The sequence below is a fragment of the Diachasma alloeum genome, unplaced genomic scaffold (genome assembly GCF_001412515.2).
Source record: "Diachasma alloeum isolate Michigan unplaced genomic scaffold, Dall2.0 Dall_scaffold_00358, whole genome shotgun sequence".
Lineage (NCBI taxonomy): Eukaryota > Metazoa > Arthropoda > Insecta > Hymenoptera > Braconidae > Diachasma > Diachasma alloeum.
In genome coordinates, this window is record NW_021680497.1 from 107828 (window position 1) to 126793 (window position 18966).

Here is an 18966-nt window from a genome sequence, read left to right on the forward strand (position 1 = left end):
TGTCTTGAATGAAAAGAAGAGAAAAATTAACAGACGAAAACTTGGAAAATTCCTGTCGAGGAATTCCTATAGAAACTGTCTCAATAGACGAAGTTCTATAAAAAGATGAAATTTTAGTAATTTATTCTATAAAATATTGTCCATTGGATCTTTCCTAGAAAAAAAGCAGTAAAAAATCCAATAGAATTCCGCTAAATTCTTCAATTAAATTTTTTCGTACGTGATTCATCGAAAAATGTGTCATGAAAATGATGATTCCGATTGAAATAATTCATGCATCGTCCGCCAATCACTCATGAGGTCACGCTGATTTTTATTAATTATTTTTGGCAATAAAAATTATGTAATCATCTTCATGTGCGTTGAATGATGGGGCCCGTTCTAATTACAAGCTCGCTCGTGGACGCGGGCATCTAGGCAGGGGTGAGTAAGCTGGCGGCGCGTCGCAACTGAAAATTAACAAAGTTACCAAAAAGAAAAAAAATTCATTGAACTAATTGGCGATAACGACACAAGTGCAGGCACAATATTCCTTGTCACCAAGAATGTATTTCTATCGATGAATTTTGAGGGGCCATGAGGATCGAGAATTCAATTTTTCCGAAAAAAAAAAACAAATTAATTAAAAAATGTCAACTTCTGAGAATTCACATTTTCTTTATCTTTTCTAAATCGTAAAAATCACAAAAGTAAAAAATAATGGCATTGAATTCCGAAAATTCATGGAGAATAGGAATAAATTCTTAACTCATCAAATTTCTTTACTCAAGAAGAAGCAAAAAAAAATTGTGTCCACATTTGTATTGTTAATTGCGAGCGATCGACGCCATCAAGCATCTTACTGAACCACGACTGTGTTTCCTAAACTAGGTAAAGCTAACAGAGTGCTAAAAAGTGGTGGTCGGGTCACTCTCCAGCTTCTGTGTGTGTTGGACCCACTCGGCCGAGACTGATCGAGATATTGTGTGCAAATACATGGGGTTATTGTGTATCGGATTAACGCCGTGTGAGTTGATTACATGCGTCGGAGATCATAAAAATCTAATAATCGAAAGACGTGAGACATTGATTAATCCAATAATGATTATTGAGATTATACAGAGCGATAAATAATTACTTGAAGATTAAATAAAATCTAGTGAGTCTGGAGGAGGAAGTGAGTGAGGTTTGAGGGAGGCGTAGAGGGCTACTGTAGTTTCGGAACACAGCCATGGTCTCCCTATCTCCCAGGTACATAACGACATTCGTTCACTGATTATTATCTAACATAATAATATTTTTCATTATTTTTCATCATTCTGCAACATTTTAATCATTATAATGGAATTTCATGTCAATTCATTGTCTCACCATTTTGCCCCACCCCCTCATCACCCCTTTATTATCATTTGAAGGCGAAGAGTGGAGTTATTTCTGAAAAGAAAATCGATTTACATTTTTTTTTCCATTGAAAATAATCTTTTTGAATCACTCACTTATTTGAAGAAATGAATTCCCTCGGAGTCTAGTATTTTTATTCTCAACTTTCATAACGACTCAGTACTCTTCAATAATTCCTGAGAGCCAAAAGTTTCACCTCACGCCTCGCTGTGCACCACCGATAATCGAGAATTGCTCCAGAGATATCGTTATTCACTGTTCACTTCTTCTCTTCACTGGTTCATTTTTTTCGATTTTTTTTTTCATATCAGGGGTATCTTTTTTATTGGTTTTCTTTTTCTGTTGATTATTATCGAGCACTTGCATCGTGCCTTCAGTGCCGGATCAGTCGCGATTGGATGTGATTTTAATAGAAGAAATATTTTATTGGAGGGGGAGAATTTTTTCGTTCTGAGTTGAGTTGTGGGAGGAGATTTTTTTAACGAGTTGATTTTTTTTAGGAGTGAGGAGATTCGAGGGTTGGAATCATTATTTTTTTTCATTGGATGACATATTTTCAGTCTCATCGTGTGAAACCGATCTCATTAAACCGCATTCAAGGGACTTTCAATCCTTTTTCAGAGTCGAAAGGCAATTTTTATTCGATTTTTTTATAAATATCGAATACTCGAAAATGTTTCACAGAAGAATCCATGGGATTTTTATTGGGCGATTCTATTGAAAAATTCCGCAGTTCATTTGAGCATTTTTTCAGTGGAAATGTTCAATGAAAAATATCCTATAAAAAATTAATAAAATTCGATAATTCGCTGCAAGTTATTCTAATGGGAATATTTTAGATAGGAGTTCAACAGAATCCAACAGAATTTTCAGTGGAATTCAATTGGTGTTTCTACGAAATTTTTTCTTGCGTGAATTCACGAAAAATCCCCGAGTCTCCTCAGAGTGCACAGCATAATCCAAGGGGCTAACAATTACCCATCATTTGATCGATTTTATCATCATAAAACATTTGAAATTAAATTCTAAATAATTAAAAATGAAAAAAATCAAGAGTTAGCCCCTCGGTGTAACCAGTCTTTTAATTTATCAACCTGACACAACCACAAAACACAATATTAACCGATTAACTAACGCCATTTTATTTATTAAACACGCTTTATTAGTTTGGCATCTGTAATTGTCTGTGTTTTTGTCTCTCGTGAATGAAATTAAATAAAAGAGAAATAAACAAAAAAGATTATTCAACTGCTGCCGAGCTGAGTGCACTCTCCAAAATTGAAAAAAAATGGGGGTAAAATGAATGAAAAAATCCGCCTAAAACGATTCAGAGTGTGAAAGAGCTTGAAAGCTCGGCAGCGCGTAAAAAAAAAGAATTTAGACGTCTAAATAGGGACTGGCTTTGTTAGCTGGTCTTAGTCTTAGCGGCCATGTGTTGTAAAAAAGTGCTGGGGAATATAATGCCCTCTGTATACGTGATGTGTCCGATGTGTTTGGACGTGGAGCGTTTCGGGGGGCTGGTGTTAAAAAAAAAACAGAAACGGGGGAAAATGGAAAATTCATTGGGGCTAATGTGTGTGTCGCAGTCTGCAGAAACAGGTCAGCGTGATGAGTATGAACTTGAGTGCCAAGCTGGATGAGCTACAGCGGGGTGACCGCCAGCTCGAGACCACTGTAGCTCTGTGTGAAATACGTACGCAACTTCAGGAGCTCACTAAGAGTGTTGAGTCTTGTCAGAGCGAGGTCAGCGAGGTCAAACGTGATATGGTGGCGATTAAGGTATAATCTTGGGAATGCTGACCTTTCGTTCGTTTTTTCGTTATTTTTGGAGACACATAAGTAAATAGTGTACGACATCTTGGATGATGAAACATCTATAAATCATGTTCGATAATTATTTTTGTTACGATTTTTTTATATTTTTTCCTCCTCTTGGGAAGGGTTTAATGATGTAGAAAGAAAATCTAGAGAAGAGTTCTGTGGTTTTTTCTGTGGGGGACTCTACAGATTTAATTATTAAAGAGAATTCAAATTCCGCAATTTCTATAGAACTTTTATTATCGAAAATGTGGCTAGGAAAAAGTTTTCTCCGATTTTTCTTTGGACATGGGTTTGAATTCACGAAAAATTGTACATTTCATCAATTTTTCATTCTATTTGAACAAAGAATTACGCGTAATATATTTTTTGTTCCGGGTGGAGTTTTTAGTTACGAATAATATATTTGGAATCGCCCTTTAATGGGCGTTCAACAAGAAATAGAATTTTTACTCGCCGTTTTAAAAGAGTGTTATTCTTGTTGCTTGTGTCGTGCAGCATGAGCTAGACACTGTGCAGCAGGTGAAGGAGGAGATCGAGGAGTTGAGGGAGTATGTGGACAGACTGGAGGAACACTCGCATCGCAGGAAACTGAGGCTCCTGGAGCAGGTCCAACATCAAATCTTTAATCAATCTTTTTATTCGTTTTATTTTTACGTAATTATGTTTTATTTTAATTCGTGTGTCTTTGGACGCCCAATAAATTCTCTGTTTATTATTTGTTGTTTTATTTTCTTTTTATCACTCATAACAATAATTTTATAATTTCATCATCTGTCGATTTTTTATGGATTTTTCAATGAGTTGATTATCTTCATTTTTCTGTTATGTATTTCATTATTTTAATTTATGGAATTATGATTTATTTTAATTCATGTGTTTTTAGACTCTCAATAAATTCCCTTGTTTATTATTTGTTTTGTTTTATTTTCACTTTAATATTCATGACGATAATTTTATAATTTCATCATCTGTCGATTTTTTAATAAATTTTTAATGAGTTGATTATCTGTTTTATTTTATGTATTTCTTTATTTTCATTTCATCAAATCATCAAATCATTAATCAATTGTTTCTGTTCATTCCGTTGTTCATTATTTGTTTTGTTTTATTTTCACTTTAATATTCATAACGATAATTTTATAATTTCATCATCTGTTGATTCTTTAATAAATTTTTAATGAGTTGATTATCTTTTTTATTTTATTTATTTTTTTGTTTTCATTTCATCAAATCATTAAATCATTAATCAATCGTTTCTATTCATTTCATATTTATGTAATTATGATTTATTTTGATTCATGTGTTTTTGGATGCTCAATAAATTCCCTTGTTTATTATTTGTCTTGTTTTATTGTTTTTTTTTATTCATAACGCTAGTTTTATAATTTTATCATCTATCGATTTCTTGCAGATGTTTTTAACGTTAAATGTTGAATTAATCTTTTTTCTCTCAAACATTTCTTTATTTTCATTGCTTTTTGCTTTCAGGGGCTGACGTTTTTCCTCGCGTATGCGATATTCGCTGCAGTCCTGGGGATGCTGCAGTTTGGCTATAATACCGGAGTGATAAATGCACCGTCAGGGGTAAAAATGACAAAAAAGAAAATAGAATTCAGCCGTCGAGTGGCGAAACGTAATAATTCGATGCTCCACATTTTATTAATCATCTAATTATCTCGATTACCAGCGACACAAGATATTTTCCACTGAAATCACTCTTAATTGAGACAGTTACTTAATTAGCAAATATTTTATATTTAGTTTGTTACGTTCCTCCACTGAACTGCAGAATTTATCAACTCAAAATAATTACGAAAGATGGAAAAAAATGGTTGCACGTTGAATTAGTGTTAAAGAGTGAACTATTCTTTCAGCAAATTGAGAATTTCATGAAAGATGTGTATAAAGACAGATATGGCGATGACATGTCGGATAAGTCTGTTAAGAGGTTGTTCTCATTGGCAGTTAGTATATTTGCTATTGGGGGTATGGTCGGTGGTATTAGCGGGGGCGTTATAGCCAACAGATTTGGCAGGTAAGTCCATCAAAACATTTTTAATTAACGAATTCTTCGAATGAGTACATGAAAATTGATTCTGAAGCGAAATGTTGCGTTAAATGAGAGAAATCCACTGATTACTTGTCAATTTCATTAAAATTAATTGGCATTCGGGACCACAATGAGAAAAAAATGGTAAATAATTAAAATTAAATTTATTATCATCTCAACCATTTCGAAAATATCTCCAAAAATTATCTTTAATATTTTTCCACTTGAAAAATAATTGCAAAACTTCGCAACAGAATCAATCAATCGATTTTTTTAATTCCATTTATTCGCGAAGAGGAGAGTAAAATTTTTAATAACAATAATTTTACCAGAAAAGGGGGCTTACTGTTGAACAACATGCTGGGCATCGTGGGGGCATGCCTTATGGGTTTTACTAAAGTTGCCCACTCATACGAGATGCTATTCTTGGGTCGTTTCGTAATTGGTATTAATTGTGGATTAAATACATCATTGGTACCCATGTACATATCGGAGATAGCGCCATTGAATTTGAGAGGCGGCCTGGGCACGGTAAACCAGCTCGCTGTTACGGTGGGCCTCCTAATCTCCCAGGTGTTGGGAATTGAGAAGATACTCGGTACAAATGATCGTTGGCCGATACTGCTGGGTCTTGCTGTTGTTCCTGCTATTGCCCAACTTGTGTTACTACCAATTTGTCCAGAATCCCCGAGGTAATGAAGTTGACTGAGGAGTTTTTTTTATATTACCCAATACTATCATTTATTTCAAGATGAAAAAAATTGAATTAATTCTGAGTTATCATCTCATTAATGACTTTATTCATTGTCAAAATAAAAAAAATTTATTGTTATTAAAAAAATATATTTATGAATTTTTTAGTGCAAATTTTCTCATTTTCTAAAAAAATAGTTCACGTCGGTTTGATTTCTTTGATATTTATTTCTTTCCCACAATTTTAATTACTCAATAACTTATTTGTATCGAAGTTTCAATGTTCCCCAAGATTTCTGCTTATCTCCTTATTCCACTTGCGAGCACAATACCTCTAAACTTGCCAGAACTCAGCCCCCCGTCCCCTATATTTAGGTTACCGAATTGTTTAGAAACTTGACGAAGTTTAGTCTCTTCATCCCAAAGTTTCTACAATGTTCAATTTATGCCTGACGACATGTTTATCATTATCACTTGTACAGATATTTGCTCATTACAAAGCAGTGGGAAGAGGAGGCACGTAGGGCTTTGAGAAGGTTAAGGGGTAGTAACCAAGTTGAGGAGGACATAGATGAAATGAGGGCGGAGGAAAGGGCTCAACAGGCTGAGTCGACAATTAAAATGAGTGAGCTTATATGCAGTCCAACGCTCAGGGCACCTCTTGTTATTGGTGTGGTCATGCAACTCTCTCAGCAACTTTCTGGTATCAATGCTGTAAGTTATAATTGTCGTCGACTATTGTTGAGGTATCTGAGTACATCTGGAGTTATTGAACTATTATTCGGTTTTATGGGCTCTTGGGACGGATATTTAACAGTTGTTGAAAATTTTATTGATGAATTTTCACTCATTTCATGCGTTAGTGGAAAATCGTTTTTTTCTTTTTTTATCGATTCCAATTCATCACTTGCGACTAAATTCACGGAAATATATGGAATATTTATGCTTAAGAATTAAGCTGTACGCAGAAGATGTATTCGAAAATTCATCAAGAAAATTTCGTTGTTTTTAATACACTGAGACAAAAACAAACACGTAGTCAAACAAATCTTGTTTGGGCCAACAAAATCGCTAGTTAAAAATTGCCAAAAAGAATTTGTTTGGTTCGAATTTGAAAGTCTCGAACATGAATAATTATTCTGCTTTCGACAGCAATGAAATATTTGGCTCAAGAGGCGGATAATTCACACCAGACGGTGCCTTTTCAGGATGAAAATATCTCATATAGAGGAAAATTTATCAACAAATATTTAATCCCCAAGTTACAAGATTGCTATCATATCATTATTATTGTTTCATTTAAGGGTTCATTTGTTGTCTGTGATTATTAGACAGCCGAAACGAAAAACTACTATCCCTTGTTTCGCATAAAACAAAGATTTTTCGGGAGCAAAATACGTATAGGAGTATCGAATAACGAAGGAGTAGTGCTAGAAATGACATTTCTTGCGTGTACAGAGAATGAAATTTTTTTTGAGCTACTAAATCTATTTTTGCGACAAAAATTTTTCATCCCGGCACACTCTCCCATATTTGTCCCAAATAAATCCTTTTTTGATCATTTTCAAAAAACTATTCTCTTCGCACAAGTAAGACTTGTTTGAGAACTTTGTCGTTTTTCTCTCAGTGTAGAATAAAATTTCAAGTTTGCCATTAAGTTAAAAACATTCATGTAACGTTTTTCTCAAAATCTACTAGAATCAATGAACATCTTGGGAATATTTCTGCACAAAAAAATTCTAGACAAACATCCCCTCCAAATAAGTAAAATGCTGTTCGCAGGTGTTTTATTACTCCACCCAATTATTCCACAATGCTGGACTGACTGAAGAGAGTGCTAAACTGGCCTCAATCGGTATCGGTGCAATAATGGTGATAATGACTCTAGTATCAATACCCCTAATGGACAGAACTGGAAGAAGAACTCTCCATCTCTACGGTCTCGGTGGAATGTTTATATTTTCCATATTCATCACAATTTCATTCCTCATCAAGGTAAGTCACTGTGCCACCTCGACTCTATCCACTAGACGAAAAAAAAAGAATTCTAAAAATACTTTATGAAGTAAGAAAAGGTTGATAGTCAAAATTACGACAATGTCAAATTTTAACCGATAATTCACGACTTCAAAACTTACGAAAGAGTCAAAAGGCTTTGAATCATATGACGAGGCACACAACAGCTGTAAATACCGATTTTTTGTGGCTTTTGTCACGGGCACACACGAGTGCTAAGGGTACTTTTTAAAAGCTTTGTTCCCAGCTGGAGTGAGGCACTGCACACAACTGTGAGAATAATATCACTTGCTAAATATTTTAACATCAATAACAATCATGTTTGTTCATTTAGTATGTAAGAATCAATATGTCCCATGATCATCCATGCATGCGCCGCTTCTTACGACAATTTTTAAGCATTTTTGTTCATCATTCGGTCCCCGAGTGGCAAAGAATAGCAGATTTTCTTACTCTTAAAAATACAAAAATTCTCTAACCACGATTTTTTCATTGAAAAACTGAAAAAATTCTTTGACACTCAACTCACATATTCTTTACCATTTCACAAAATAATCCCTCCACTTAAATTTCTGTTCCTCGTAAAAATTTTACACTCTCCACTGAATGTTAATCCCCACATCTCGCAAATTAGTTTTTTCCCAATCATAAATTTCCATTTTTTCCTCTAGTGTACATTGATCTCCCCTGATTTTATCGAGCCTGAATCCATTAAAGCACACTCATTGTGCTCATTCTGAACGACAGTACATCATCGTTATGTACATAATGATCCCGCCGATAACAAAAAACCACATGCATTCACTCAATTCCTTTTTATGTTACGATTTTACTCATTCCTCTCGTTCCTCTCATTCCTCTCATTCCCTGTTCTTTATGTTTTTTTTTCTCTTTATGTTGCAACCCCCTCCCCCCTCCCCATCCCCTCATCATTTCGACCTCTTTCGTGACAGCTTGGAGGAGGGACACCTTTATACTCATTTATTTTTCATGATTTTTTTTTCATTAATTCAATTTCTGCAATTTTCATAATTCTCGTAAGCTCAAACCTGTTACTTAACGGTATATTGCTATTCATTCGTACATGCCAATGGCTTTTTAATGCTCACCATAAATTCCTAGAGGCGTCCAATACTTTCATTATAAATTCAATGCGAGTGATCGTGAAATATTTTTCTTTCACTCGATTTATTGAAGCATTCAGGTGCTATTTATTTCAAGTAGTGTTGGGGGTGGGTGGAAAAAGCAGGAGAGTGAATAAACATTTTACTTCCCCTCATTGGAGCGCGAGGTCGAAGTTTTCATGATAATCCTGGCACTATTACTCACGTTTATCAATCAGAATTAATGGATTTTTAGATATTTCAAAATTTTCATCACTTTTAACGCTTTTTTCATCGTGCGCTTAAACTGTGAATTAATATCACATTTTTGGGGCGAGAGATTTAGGGGTAATTAAGTCACAGTGCACATTATTATGTGGTGAAGTGGGAGACACGCGTGAAAAAAATTCATAGAAAAACCCAGCGAATTCGCCGATTCTATGGAAGAATTCCGCAGTTTTACTTCAGGTTTTTTTTAATAGAAAATCTACCGCAGCAATTATTCTATAAAAAAAGCTCCAGAGTAAATGAAATAACGAAATAACAGATAACAAATAACGACAGAATAAGTTGTAAAAAATATCTTCCCTTGAGCATTTCCATGAAGAAAAATGCTGAAAGTCTGTAGAAATTCGCGAGGTTTATCTATAATTTTTTTAATGCGTGAAATGCAATGAGTCAGATATTGTATTTTTCCGGAATATGAACTTGTCTCATTACGTTTGATACATCACTTCACAACATTAATATTAAATCACAAAAACATAAATTAAGATAATTAAAGGCTTGAGAGAACAGTGGAGCAGGTCTGAGCACAACTGCATGGTTTGACTATTATTTTCGATCACTTTTGTTAACTTTGTTTATGAAATTTTACGTTTAACACTCCTGAGGCTCCTCCAGTTGCTCAGGAAAGACGAACAATCGGTACTACCCCCTGATAGGAGTTTTTCAATTACGTACAGGAAATGATTGGCTGGATGTCGTATCTATCGGTTGTCTCGACACTCAGCTTCGTGGTATTCTTCGCTGTGGGGCCAGGCTCAATACCATGGATGATAACGGCTGAATTGTTCTCACAAGGACCTAGACCAGCTGCTATGTCGATCGCTGTACTTATCAATTGGATGGCTAATTTCGTTGTTGGCATTGCTTTTCCAAGCATGATGGTGAGTTTCATCGATTTATATTTTTTCAGATAATATTGAGTAGTTTGACACGTTTAAAGAGGCATTAGTCATCTGTCGAACGATCTTCTGTGAATTTTCATCGCGACAACTCATTTCTCGTTCGAGATAAATTGCACGTATTAAAACATTCAATAGAAAACTTAACGAATTTGCTAGAAAATTCTATTGGAATTTTTCTCTTGAGATTATTTCTATTTGAAAATTTTGGGCACAAATTTTCTGCTTTTTCCACTGCATTTTGTGTTATTTAAATTACAGAATCAGAGTGGAAAAAATTTAAAACATTGATGCCCAAACATTTTTTATAGAAAAAATCTCAAGAGAAAATTCTAAACAGAAATTCGAAATCTATTGACTTTCTCTCATCGAATATCCAACAGAATCATCGCAAAAAACGAATAGAATTTTTCAATAGAATTCCAATAGAATTTTTTCATGCGTGTGTTTTCACACGCGTTTTCAATTAATTGAAAATTCGAAAATCAATTTTTCTCAATTCTTCTGATCTCCATTAATTTTTATGGAATAATTGAACTGAAATTCACAGCTTCCCTTGACTGTTCCCTGAACTTTTAAGTGTCCAACGACAAAATTCCCCGAAATTTCAGTGTAACTACGCGATAAAAATTTGCAACAGTCTTGAAGAGTGAAAACCTCACTCACTGTTTTTTACCACAAGATGCATTTTTAGTGCTGTCGTAAACTTGGAAATGTCTTTCCACTTGTTTGAAGTATTTTCCCATCATTTTTCATCCCTCAAAATAATCTTTCTACATAATAATTTTGTAACTTAAGACAACGCAAAAATCTTTAGTTATCATTCCAACTACAAAATCCCTGACATCTCGGATTGAAAAATACATTTGACCATAAAAAACCCCTCGTCTATTCCAGGCTGTTCTCGACAACTACACATTCCTCCCCTTCAGTGGATTCCTAGCAGTTTTCTGGATATTTACGTATAAAAAGGTACCCGAGACGAAGAACAAGACCTTCGAGGAGATCCTAGCGCTGTTCAGGCACGGTCATGACAGGTATGATGGAAAAGCGCCCACGGAGAGAAAGCCGGACACTTACAAGCCCTCCCTCCCTCACTCCTCCCAGTGAAAATCGCCAATAACAAAAAAAACCGCAACCCAATGACAGAAAATGGGGGAAAAAATTCAAATCGAGTCCAATGTTGAATAGAAAAAAAAAATTCAATTTCTGTCGAGAGTTTTTGTCATTAATATTCACCGCGCGTCACTCGGCGGCTGAAAACTTGAAATGTCACGCGGTTGCATTGAGAATTCAGCGACTATTTCACTGATTCTGATGTGGAGAATTCCATTTGACGATGACAAAGCGTTATTACGTTACCTGCATGCAATGATGAGTCTTGCACTTGTGTATTTCACGGGAGAATTCGCGTTAGGACTATTTTACTACTAGTATTGCATTCATATACTCGTTATTCTGTACTCTGTGATAAATAATTGTTTAACTCTCCCTCTCCCACCCCAGGAACTTGAATGATATACGTATTTTAATGACTGTGGTGAGGTGGAAACAAGGAGATAAGGGTGTTTATTCAGGATTCTGGTAGTTTCAGTGAATTATTGGGTTTAAACGTTCATAAATTCATTTTGTTTTCAAGTTTTGATGAGTATTTGAGCCTTTAGGTGATTGTGAGGCGACGAAATGCGAAATTAAGTGCGAATGGGGGAAATGGAAATTTTTTCCTCTCTTCAAAATATTTACAACTATTTTTATGGAAGCATTCCTATAGAAATTTCATCACTGGGTTCACGAAAATTTACATTTTTCAACTTATGATTTAACCGTTCAAGTGTGATAGGCTGTTCCACTGTTTTATTATTTTAGAAGTCAACTTGGAAGCGTATGAAAAAATTCAGTGGAAAATCTAGTGCATTCGTTCATCAATTCTATTTGAATTCTATTTTTTTCTACTAATTTTCCCGTACGTTACTCCATCAAACCACAGAAAAAAATCATATCAATAAAAAATTCACATTTCTTTTGACCCCATCCCTTTCTGTTAACTAAAATCTAAATTATTTTAAGCCTAGAGAAATAGTCTCACTCACAAAAAGCGCATAGAAGACACCGCACAAAGGATTTTGCTCAGATTTAGTCCCTAAGTTGTTGATTGTTGAATTTTCTAATTAAGAGTGAAAAGAAAAATGTTGATTTTGTTAACTTTCTCTGTCCCTGCAATGAAATTCATAACTGTAGTCATTTGCTTCGTTTCAGTTTATTACGAGACATTAATATTATTTTTGCATATTGTACATAATATTGTTTACAGAATAAATGATTCTTTGAATTTATGAGTTCTTTTCGTTCCATTTATTTTCTTTGAATTTATTTGATTTATTCATTTCACGATACCGAGAGGAATTTAATATTGAATTTTTTATATACATGGTATACGGTTGTACTACTGTCGTCGTAACTGTGCTTTCTGTCTGTGTTATTTGGAGCAGGAGCAGCTTGCGGGACAGCAGACTTTATGGGTGAGTCCACCTCAATTGTGAAAAATAGATGAAACTAGAGAGAAAATAATATGAGGGACATTTTTTTTTCAACTGAAATATCAGAAACATGAGTTATGTTTCGTTATCTGCAATGGTTGCTTTTTGGTTACTCGATTATTACATTTTTTGGTTCAATTTCATGCATGAAGAGGTATCAAATGTGTCTGTTTATCATAATAAATCGGGGGATTATTTGTGCAGTGAAGTTGTGAAGAATACTGATTCAAAAAAAAATTACGTATGAAAAAAAAAACAAACTGAATTGATGCGTTGATATTGGCTCCATTATTTCCCGTCTCTCCCCAATTAACCAGTAGATGCAGACGACAATGTCAGACAAAAAATTCACTACTTCACTGCAGCTGTTTCCCTCTCCCCCAATTACGCCAAAAATCCCCCAAAATGGGAATCAAATGACACAAAAACGTAAGTTCCTGGTACAGCATGTTAAATATGCTAATTTATCTCTCACTAGTTACCAAAAAAAATTCCGATGAGAGCCCCGTTACAATGAATAATGACATCAATTACCATAGCTGCATGAACAACTTAAATAAATGATAAATAAACCTTTTACTCAACGTGAAGATACATTTCACAGTTTCTGCTGAGAGTCGAGGCTATCATGTTATTAAAACCCAAGTTACCAGGTTAAGCCCAGACAAAACTCAACAAAATCGATAATTTTAATCACATGAAAGCCCGAACCTTTTCTGAATTTCGGAGTCTTGCAACAGAATAATTACAATTGAAAACAATCTGCATGCTCCTATTTATTAATTACGTTTATTAGTGAATTAATATTTAATCATTGTATTATGAATCAATTAATTAATTAATTAATTATGGAAATGGAAGAATCATAATTTTTATTTCAACAATTTTCTATAAATTATGAATTATTTATCTTTCGTTTCAATTATTCCTGATAAAAATTATATTAAAAAATAGCTGGCACGAATAATAAATAAACAATGAAATTTTAATGACGCTGTGACTTGCGATATTGCATGTGAGTTTGCTTTTTTAAAAAGTATTCCACGTTTTTATCGTATTAACTGAGGTTCGTTATAATAGATTTTTCATTAAAATAGTAAAGTGCTCGCCTCACTAGATTGGGTGAGACTGGTTAGTTGGTGGGATGGGGGGTTGGGTGGTGTATGAAAATGTGCTTTAATTACCGCAGCCCATCTATTTTTGCTCGCCACTGCATATTGACTTCCGGTTATATTTCGCAATAGTTTGGAAAATCCGATTTAACGTTTAAGTACATAAATGCATATACTCGCATCAGTTTATTTACCAATATCGTTTAATATCGTTTGTACATGAGGGGTTTATATCTGGTGCTTGAGGAATCAGTGCAATGGCGAGAGTCGATACGGCTGAAGTTCAATTTTCCATTCTAGAATTTATTACTTTTTTATTAACTATTCCGATGCCCAAATTTCCAGGGGTTCATTGGGCTTTATGTATTGTGTATTATGTATTGTATCTGAAGTGGGGGGAGGGGGGATTTATTGGACATCCTCGACTATTTCCGATTTAATGGTCCACTCGTCAAGTCAATTTACTTCGTCAAATATCGGGATAAATATAAAATTCCCCTCAACTTCAGGTATTCATTGTTAATTATTCTTTTATTCGACGCTTGGTAGTTTAATCCAAAGGTTTTGCCGAAACATTCAGTGATTTATTGAAGCTTGAGTCCTTGATTAATTGTTATTCCGTAAATCATTTGTGAAAATGATAATAAAGTAAACAAGAGGAGACGACAGAAATTTTTTTTTAAGAACAGGGAGATATGAACGAATATTTTGACAATAAGGAGAAAACACTTTTGAGAGAAAAAGAGGAATGGCGAGATGGCCATGTATACGTTATTGTATTGCAGGGAAGAAGAGCTCACGACTAACTCTAGCAAGGAGACCGTCCTATCCGATGCCACCACTGCCACCCATACTAACGCTACCAATAGATCATAATGATAAATTAAACATTGAAATGAACTATTGAATTTGATTATCCGCGAGGAGAAACAGCCCAACAGTTTAATTAATTACGTACAGTGTTGTATTTACATTGTTGATAGTCACTTAATGTCAAGTTGCTGAAGTATTGATTAATGTAAATCATCTCATCTCATTTCATCTCATCGTCATCATTGTGTTACGAATATTTCGGCATCACCAGTGCAGAGAGAATTTTTTTTTACTGAAGAAGACAAATAAGAGAAATATCATTTTATCCGTCAGGAGATTTCAATTGATGTTGTGGAATAAATAACTCTGTTTGTTGATTTTTTTTTACTTTTACAATTGCGTGTGATGTTGTGGATATATCATCCCTCATGTCTCATTTTTTTCATTTTTTCCATTTCTCTGTAAATAGATTAAACGATAATGAGATTGTTTTGTAAATTGCTGATTGTACAGATGCAGAAATCATTAATTATAAAATCTAGGATTGACTGAGATAATTCGTTGAATCGTTGGATAATTCATGAGTGTGAAATGTAATTAATAGATATCTAACGCTCAATTATTTTACTGATATTCACGTTTACTTTTTCTCGTTTTTCTACTACACAGGCCAGTGAATATCTCACAATGTTTGAGATATTTTCATGTTTTTGATTACGTAAAGTCGAAGGATAGAAACTGTGAAATGCATTTTATTTTGGGATGATGATAAAAACAGCAGGTGATTTTCACTCTTACATGTCTCATTGTGCATTCTACTGTGTTCGACGTCAGAGTTGCATTACACGAACGAAATTATTAGTTTGATTCATGACAACAATTTTTTAATTCAAACTTTATTCCTTCAGCATAAAAAATTGTCCAATTTCCCACTGCCGATCTCGAGTTATTCACGGCTAAAAAAATCCACTTCACCGCCTCTCAAGTCTACTTTTCTCTTCGTTAATTTTTTTATTGATACCATAAATTCTTCGTGTCATCCAACTCATGTAAGCGTGAAAGCAGCACCCGTGAAACACACGAATTCCCGCAATGAGACGTGTAAGTGTCACCGAAAAAAAAAAATTCATTAAATGTTTTGCAAGCTGTCGTGTCACGATTAAATCGAAAGCTGTTCATGCAGCAGAAACACTCTCTGTTGCTCATTCAGTCAGTCGGAAAGTTGATAACAAAAATTGCATGTCGCTCTCAGAATAAAGTTTAAAAAAAGAGAGAGAGTTAAGTGGAGGAGTGAAGAGTGTGAGGAGTCATAAAAAATTGGAATGAAAAATATTGGAGGAGAGAAAAAAATGTTGGAAACAAGTGGCGTGGTGTTTTGCAGGACCATGCTAAACTGTACGAATGCGTTAGAGGGACACATACCACCGGCAGAGAGTGCAGCCCTCATGGTGGCAGAGGAGAAGCCCCATCCTGATTCATGTAAGGCCTGTCAACCTGACCGACAACACCCGTATCATCACCTGTCACTATCAAAACTTCCATCAACAGGGCAAACAATTCCTCAGACATGGCTGTAGCCAATAATTGTTACATGATATCTATTGACCCTTATTCCAATGTCTCTGTGTGCCATCGAATTTATTAGAGGGACTGTTGTTGTTTATAGGATTGTTAACAATCGGTAGGACATTTACTGATTTTTTTCATTGTTCAATTGAACGAGTGTTGATGTAGTGAAGTGGTAAATATTTTCATACATATCTGTTTCTCATTTTTACGGTTTTTTATTCTGGGTTTTCTTCGAAAATATTTTGCAAAATGAAGAGACATATCTGAAGAGTTATTGGGATTTAATTAATTCAGCAAAATTCATCCAGAATTTTTTTCAAATTAATTCGAATTTTTGTTGTTGTCTGATCATTATTTCCGAATCTACTAGTTCACGACTCATAAATTTGTGGAGACTCCAGTTCATTTGATTACTCATTTATTAATCAGAAATGTTCTTTATATTATTTGATTTTACCACTTCGCTACAACTATTTTTGTTAAAAACCATAATTATGCCAAAGTTTGGGTGATAAATTTTAGATGACAGCCCAGGGGACACTTAGGATCCTCTGATATAATTCCACCGCAATTTGGTAAGGTCCAAAAATCAGAAGAATACTTTACCTTTTTATTTTTCAACAACTCAATTTAAAAAAAAAATTGCCTAAAAATACCAGAGCACACTGACACGGTAGATGGCACGCCTTTGAACGAGTTAACCACTACCAATATCATTTTTGTTTTCTAAATCGATGGAATATGAACGCACAGGGACGGAACGTCACTCGATTAATTGTGAAAATTGAAGGGATTAATTGAGTTATCAGCAAAGTGGCACTCCACGCTTTTTCCATTACACAAAAATCGTTCCGTCAAACTAATCGCACTAAAATTGCAAATCCCACTAGATGAACCACTGGCAACAACCAAAAAAAATCTGAAAAAAATGGAGAAATTTTTTTTCAATTTTTTTAAATTCCCAATTCTCGTGGATTCCGGAATTTCAATTGAGGAAAATCACTTCGCACTGTAACAATTTCCAATTGTATCTTTATTATCCCCCGAAATGAGAGAAAAAATGGTGATGAAAATCTCCTCACGCGCACCCGGAGAATCCACTGGGATCCCCTTTGCTCTGTGTCTGAAAATCCCATAATAAAAGAGAAAAAAATAATAATTCGTGGAGTCTGCAGTATCTGCTATCTTGGGCCTGGAGGAATCGTTTGCTGCGTGTTGAGAATCCTTACTCAGTCCCCCCATCCTCCCACCCCCTCGACCTCAACACTTTTGCATGACACCCCTTATTTATTATCTCTGTATGTACGTGAATTCGTTGATTTGTAGTCTCACTGTAAGCGATTTTATTTTATCATCATTATCATCATCGTGACACGCACGAAAAAAATTCACTGAAAAACCTAGGGAATTCGATAGAAAATTCTATTGGATTTCTATTGAATTTCTATGGGTATTGAAATTTTATCAGTATTTAACGGATTTTATTGGAAAATTCCACTGCTTTACTGCCTGTTTTTCTTCATAAAAAATGTCAAACAGAATGTATTTTACACAAATTTTTTTATTGAAAAATCCAATGAAAAAAATTGGAAAATTTCTGAAGAGGAATTTCCAGAGAAAATACCTCAATGGAATAAATTGAATAAAATTGAATTCTATAGATTTTTTTATAAACTATTTTTCATTAAACATTTGTACTGAAAGAGAAGGGAAGCTGCGGAATTTTTCAATAGAATCGACCAAAAACTAATAGAAAGTTCAATAGCGCATTTGCTAGGAATTTCTCGGGATTCTCTTCATTTTTTAATCACTTCTATTGAAAATTCACTTTTCTATGCGATTCTATTACAATTTTTTTAATAAAAATTCTCAAACATAAATATTTTATATTTTTCATTGAATTTCGTAATGAAAAAAAGGAAAAATTCAACGAAGAATTGAAAAAAATTATGTCCGAGAATTGTTATAGAAAAAATCATGCGAAAAAATCAAAATATCAAAGGCAATGGAATTCTCAATAGAAATAGACAAAAAACGAATAGCCTTTCTATTGAATTTTTTCCATACGTTATTATTTGTTTAATTATTATCATTGAAACAATCAATTCTTGATTTTAGCTGAACGTAACATGAGTTTAATTTGACTGATTTGGTTTATGAATTTGCTTGTTACTCATGAATTCTGCAAGAGGATCTATGAAATTACAGATTTTAATATTGATGATTAACTTCTGGATTATGTGTGGGGGCACAGGAGACCCGTTGAGGGTCTTCTGGGTTCATTAATCATTCGGTTAATACTGAAAATTTATTCTTTGCATATTCGATGATTTATCGTATTCTTCATTCATTACTTTATTACTCATATTGATCGTGAGAATTATTAATTTGAAAAATGTTGTGTCCATTGTTTTGTCAATATCTAGAATATGATGACAGCAAAAAATGTCTTTTGATAAATATCTGAAGTATTCGTGAAAGATTCCATTTAATTCCAAAAACTAGTTAAAAATGCCATTAAACTTCGTTTATAAATCACGACATTTTCTGTAAATTTCGTCATTTCGTAGATATTGACCCCCAAAAATATTTTTCAAATTCAATAATTTTTGTCACCCATAGTCTCATACTCGTAGTTGTGATTATTTTGTACAATTGAACTCGTAGATAATCATTAGTAATTCT

General features: G+C 34.1%; 1 protein-coding gene across 8 annotated transcripts in view; it reads left to right on the top strand.

Annotated features, from left to right (window-relative positions):
* The window catches only part of LOC107041167 (glucose transporter type 1), a 54967-nt gene that overhangs the window by 30341 nt on the left and 5660 nt on the right, over positions 1 to 18966 (top strand). For 2 of the 8 annotated variants that reach the window (XM_015261588.1, XM_015261587.1), the window contains exons 4-14: positions 2967 to 3159; positions 3697 to 3807; positions 4690 to 4785; positions 5076 to 5236; positions 5584 to 5943; positions 6427 to 6658; positions 7727 to 7939; positions 10008 to 10232; positions 11148 to 11287; positions 12737 to 12769; positions 16094 to 16191. In XM_015261588.1, coding sequence (XP_015117074.1) covers positions 2967 to 3159; positions 3697 to 3807; positions 4690 to 4785; positions 5076 to 5236; positions 5584 to 5943; positions 6427 to 6658; positions 7727 to 7939; positions 10008 to 10232; positions 11148 to 11287; positions 12737 to 12769; positions 16094 to 16191 — 1862 coding nt within the window. Of the gene's footprint in view, positions 1 to 846; positions 1231 to 2966; positions 3160 to 3696; positions 3808 to 4689; positions 4786 to 5075; positions 5237 to 5583; positions 5944 to 6426; positions 6659 to 7726; positions 7940 to 10007; positions 10233 to 11147; positions 11288 to 12736; positions 12770 to 14684; positions 14972 to 16093; positions 16192 to 18966 lie in introns of those variants that run through there. The other 6 variants (XM_015261593.1, XM_015261589.1, XM_015261590.1 and 3 more) reach the window with 6 other exon arrangements.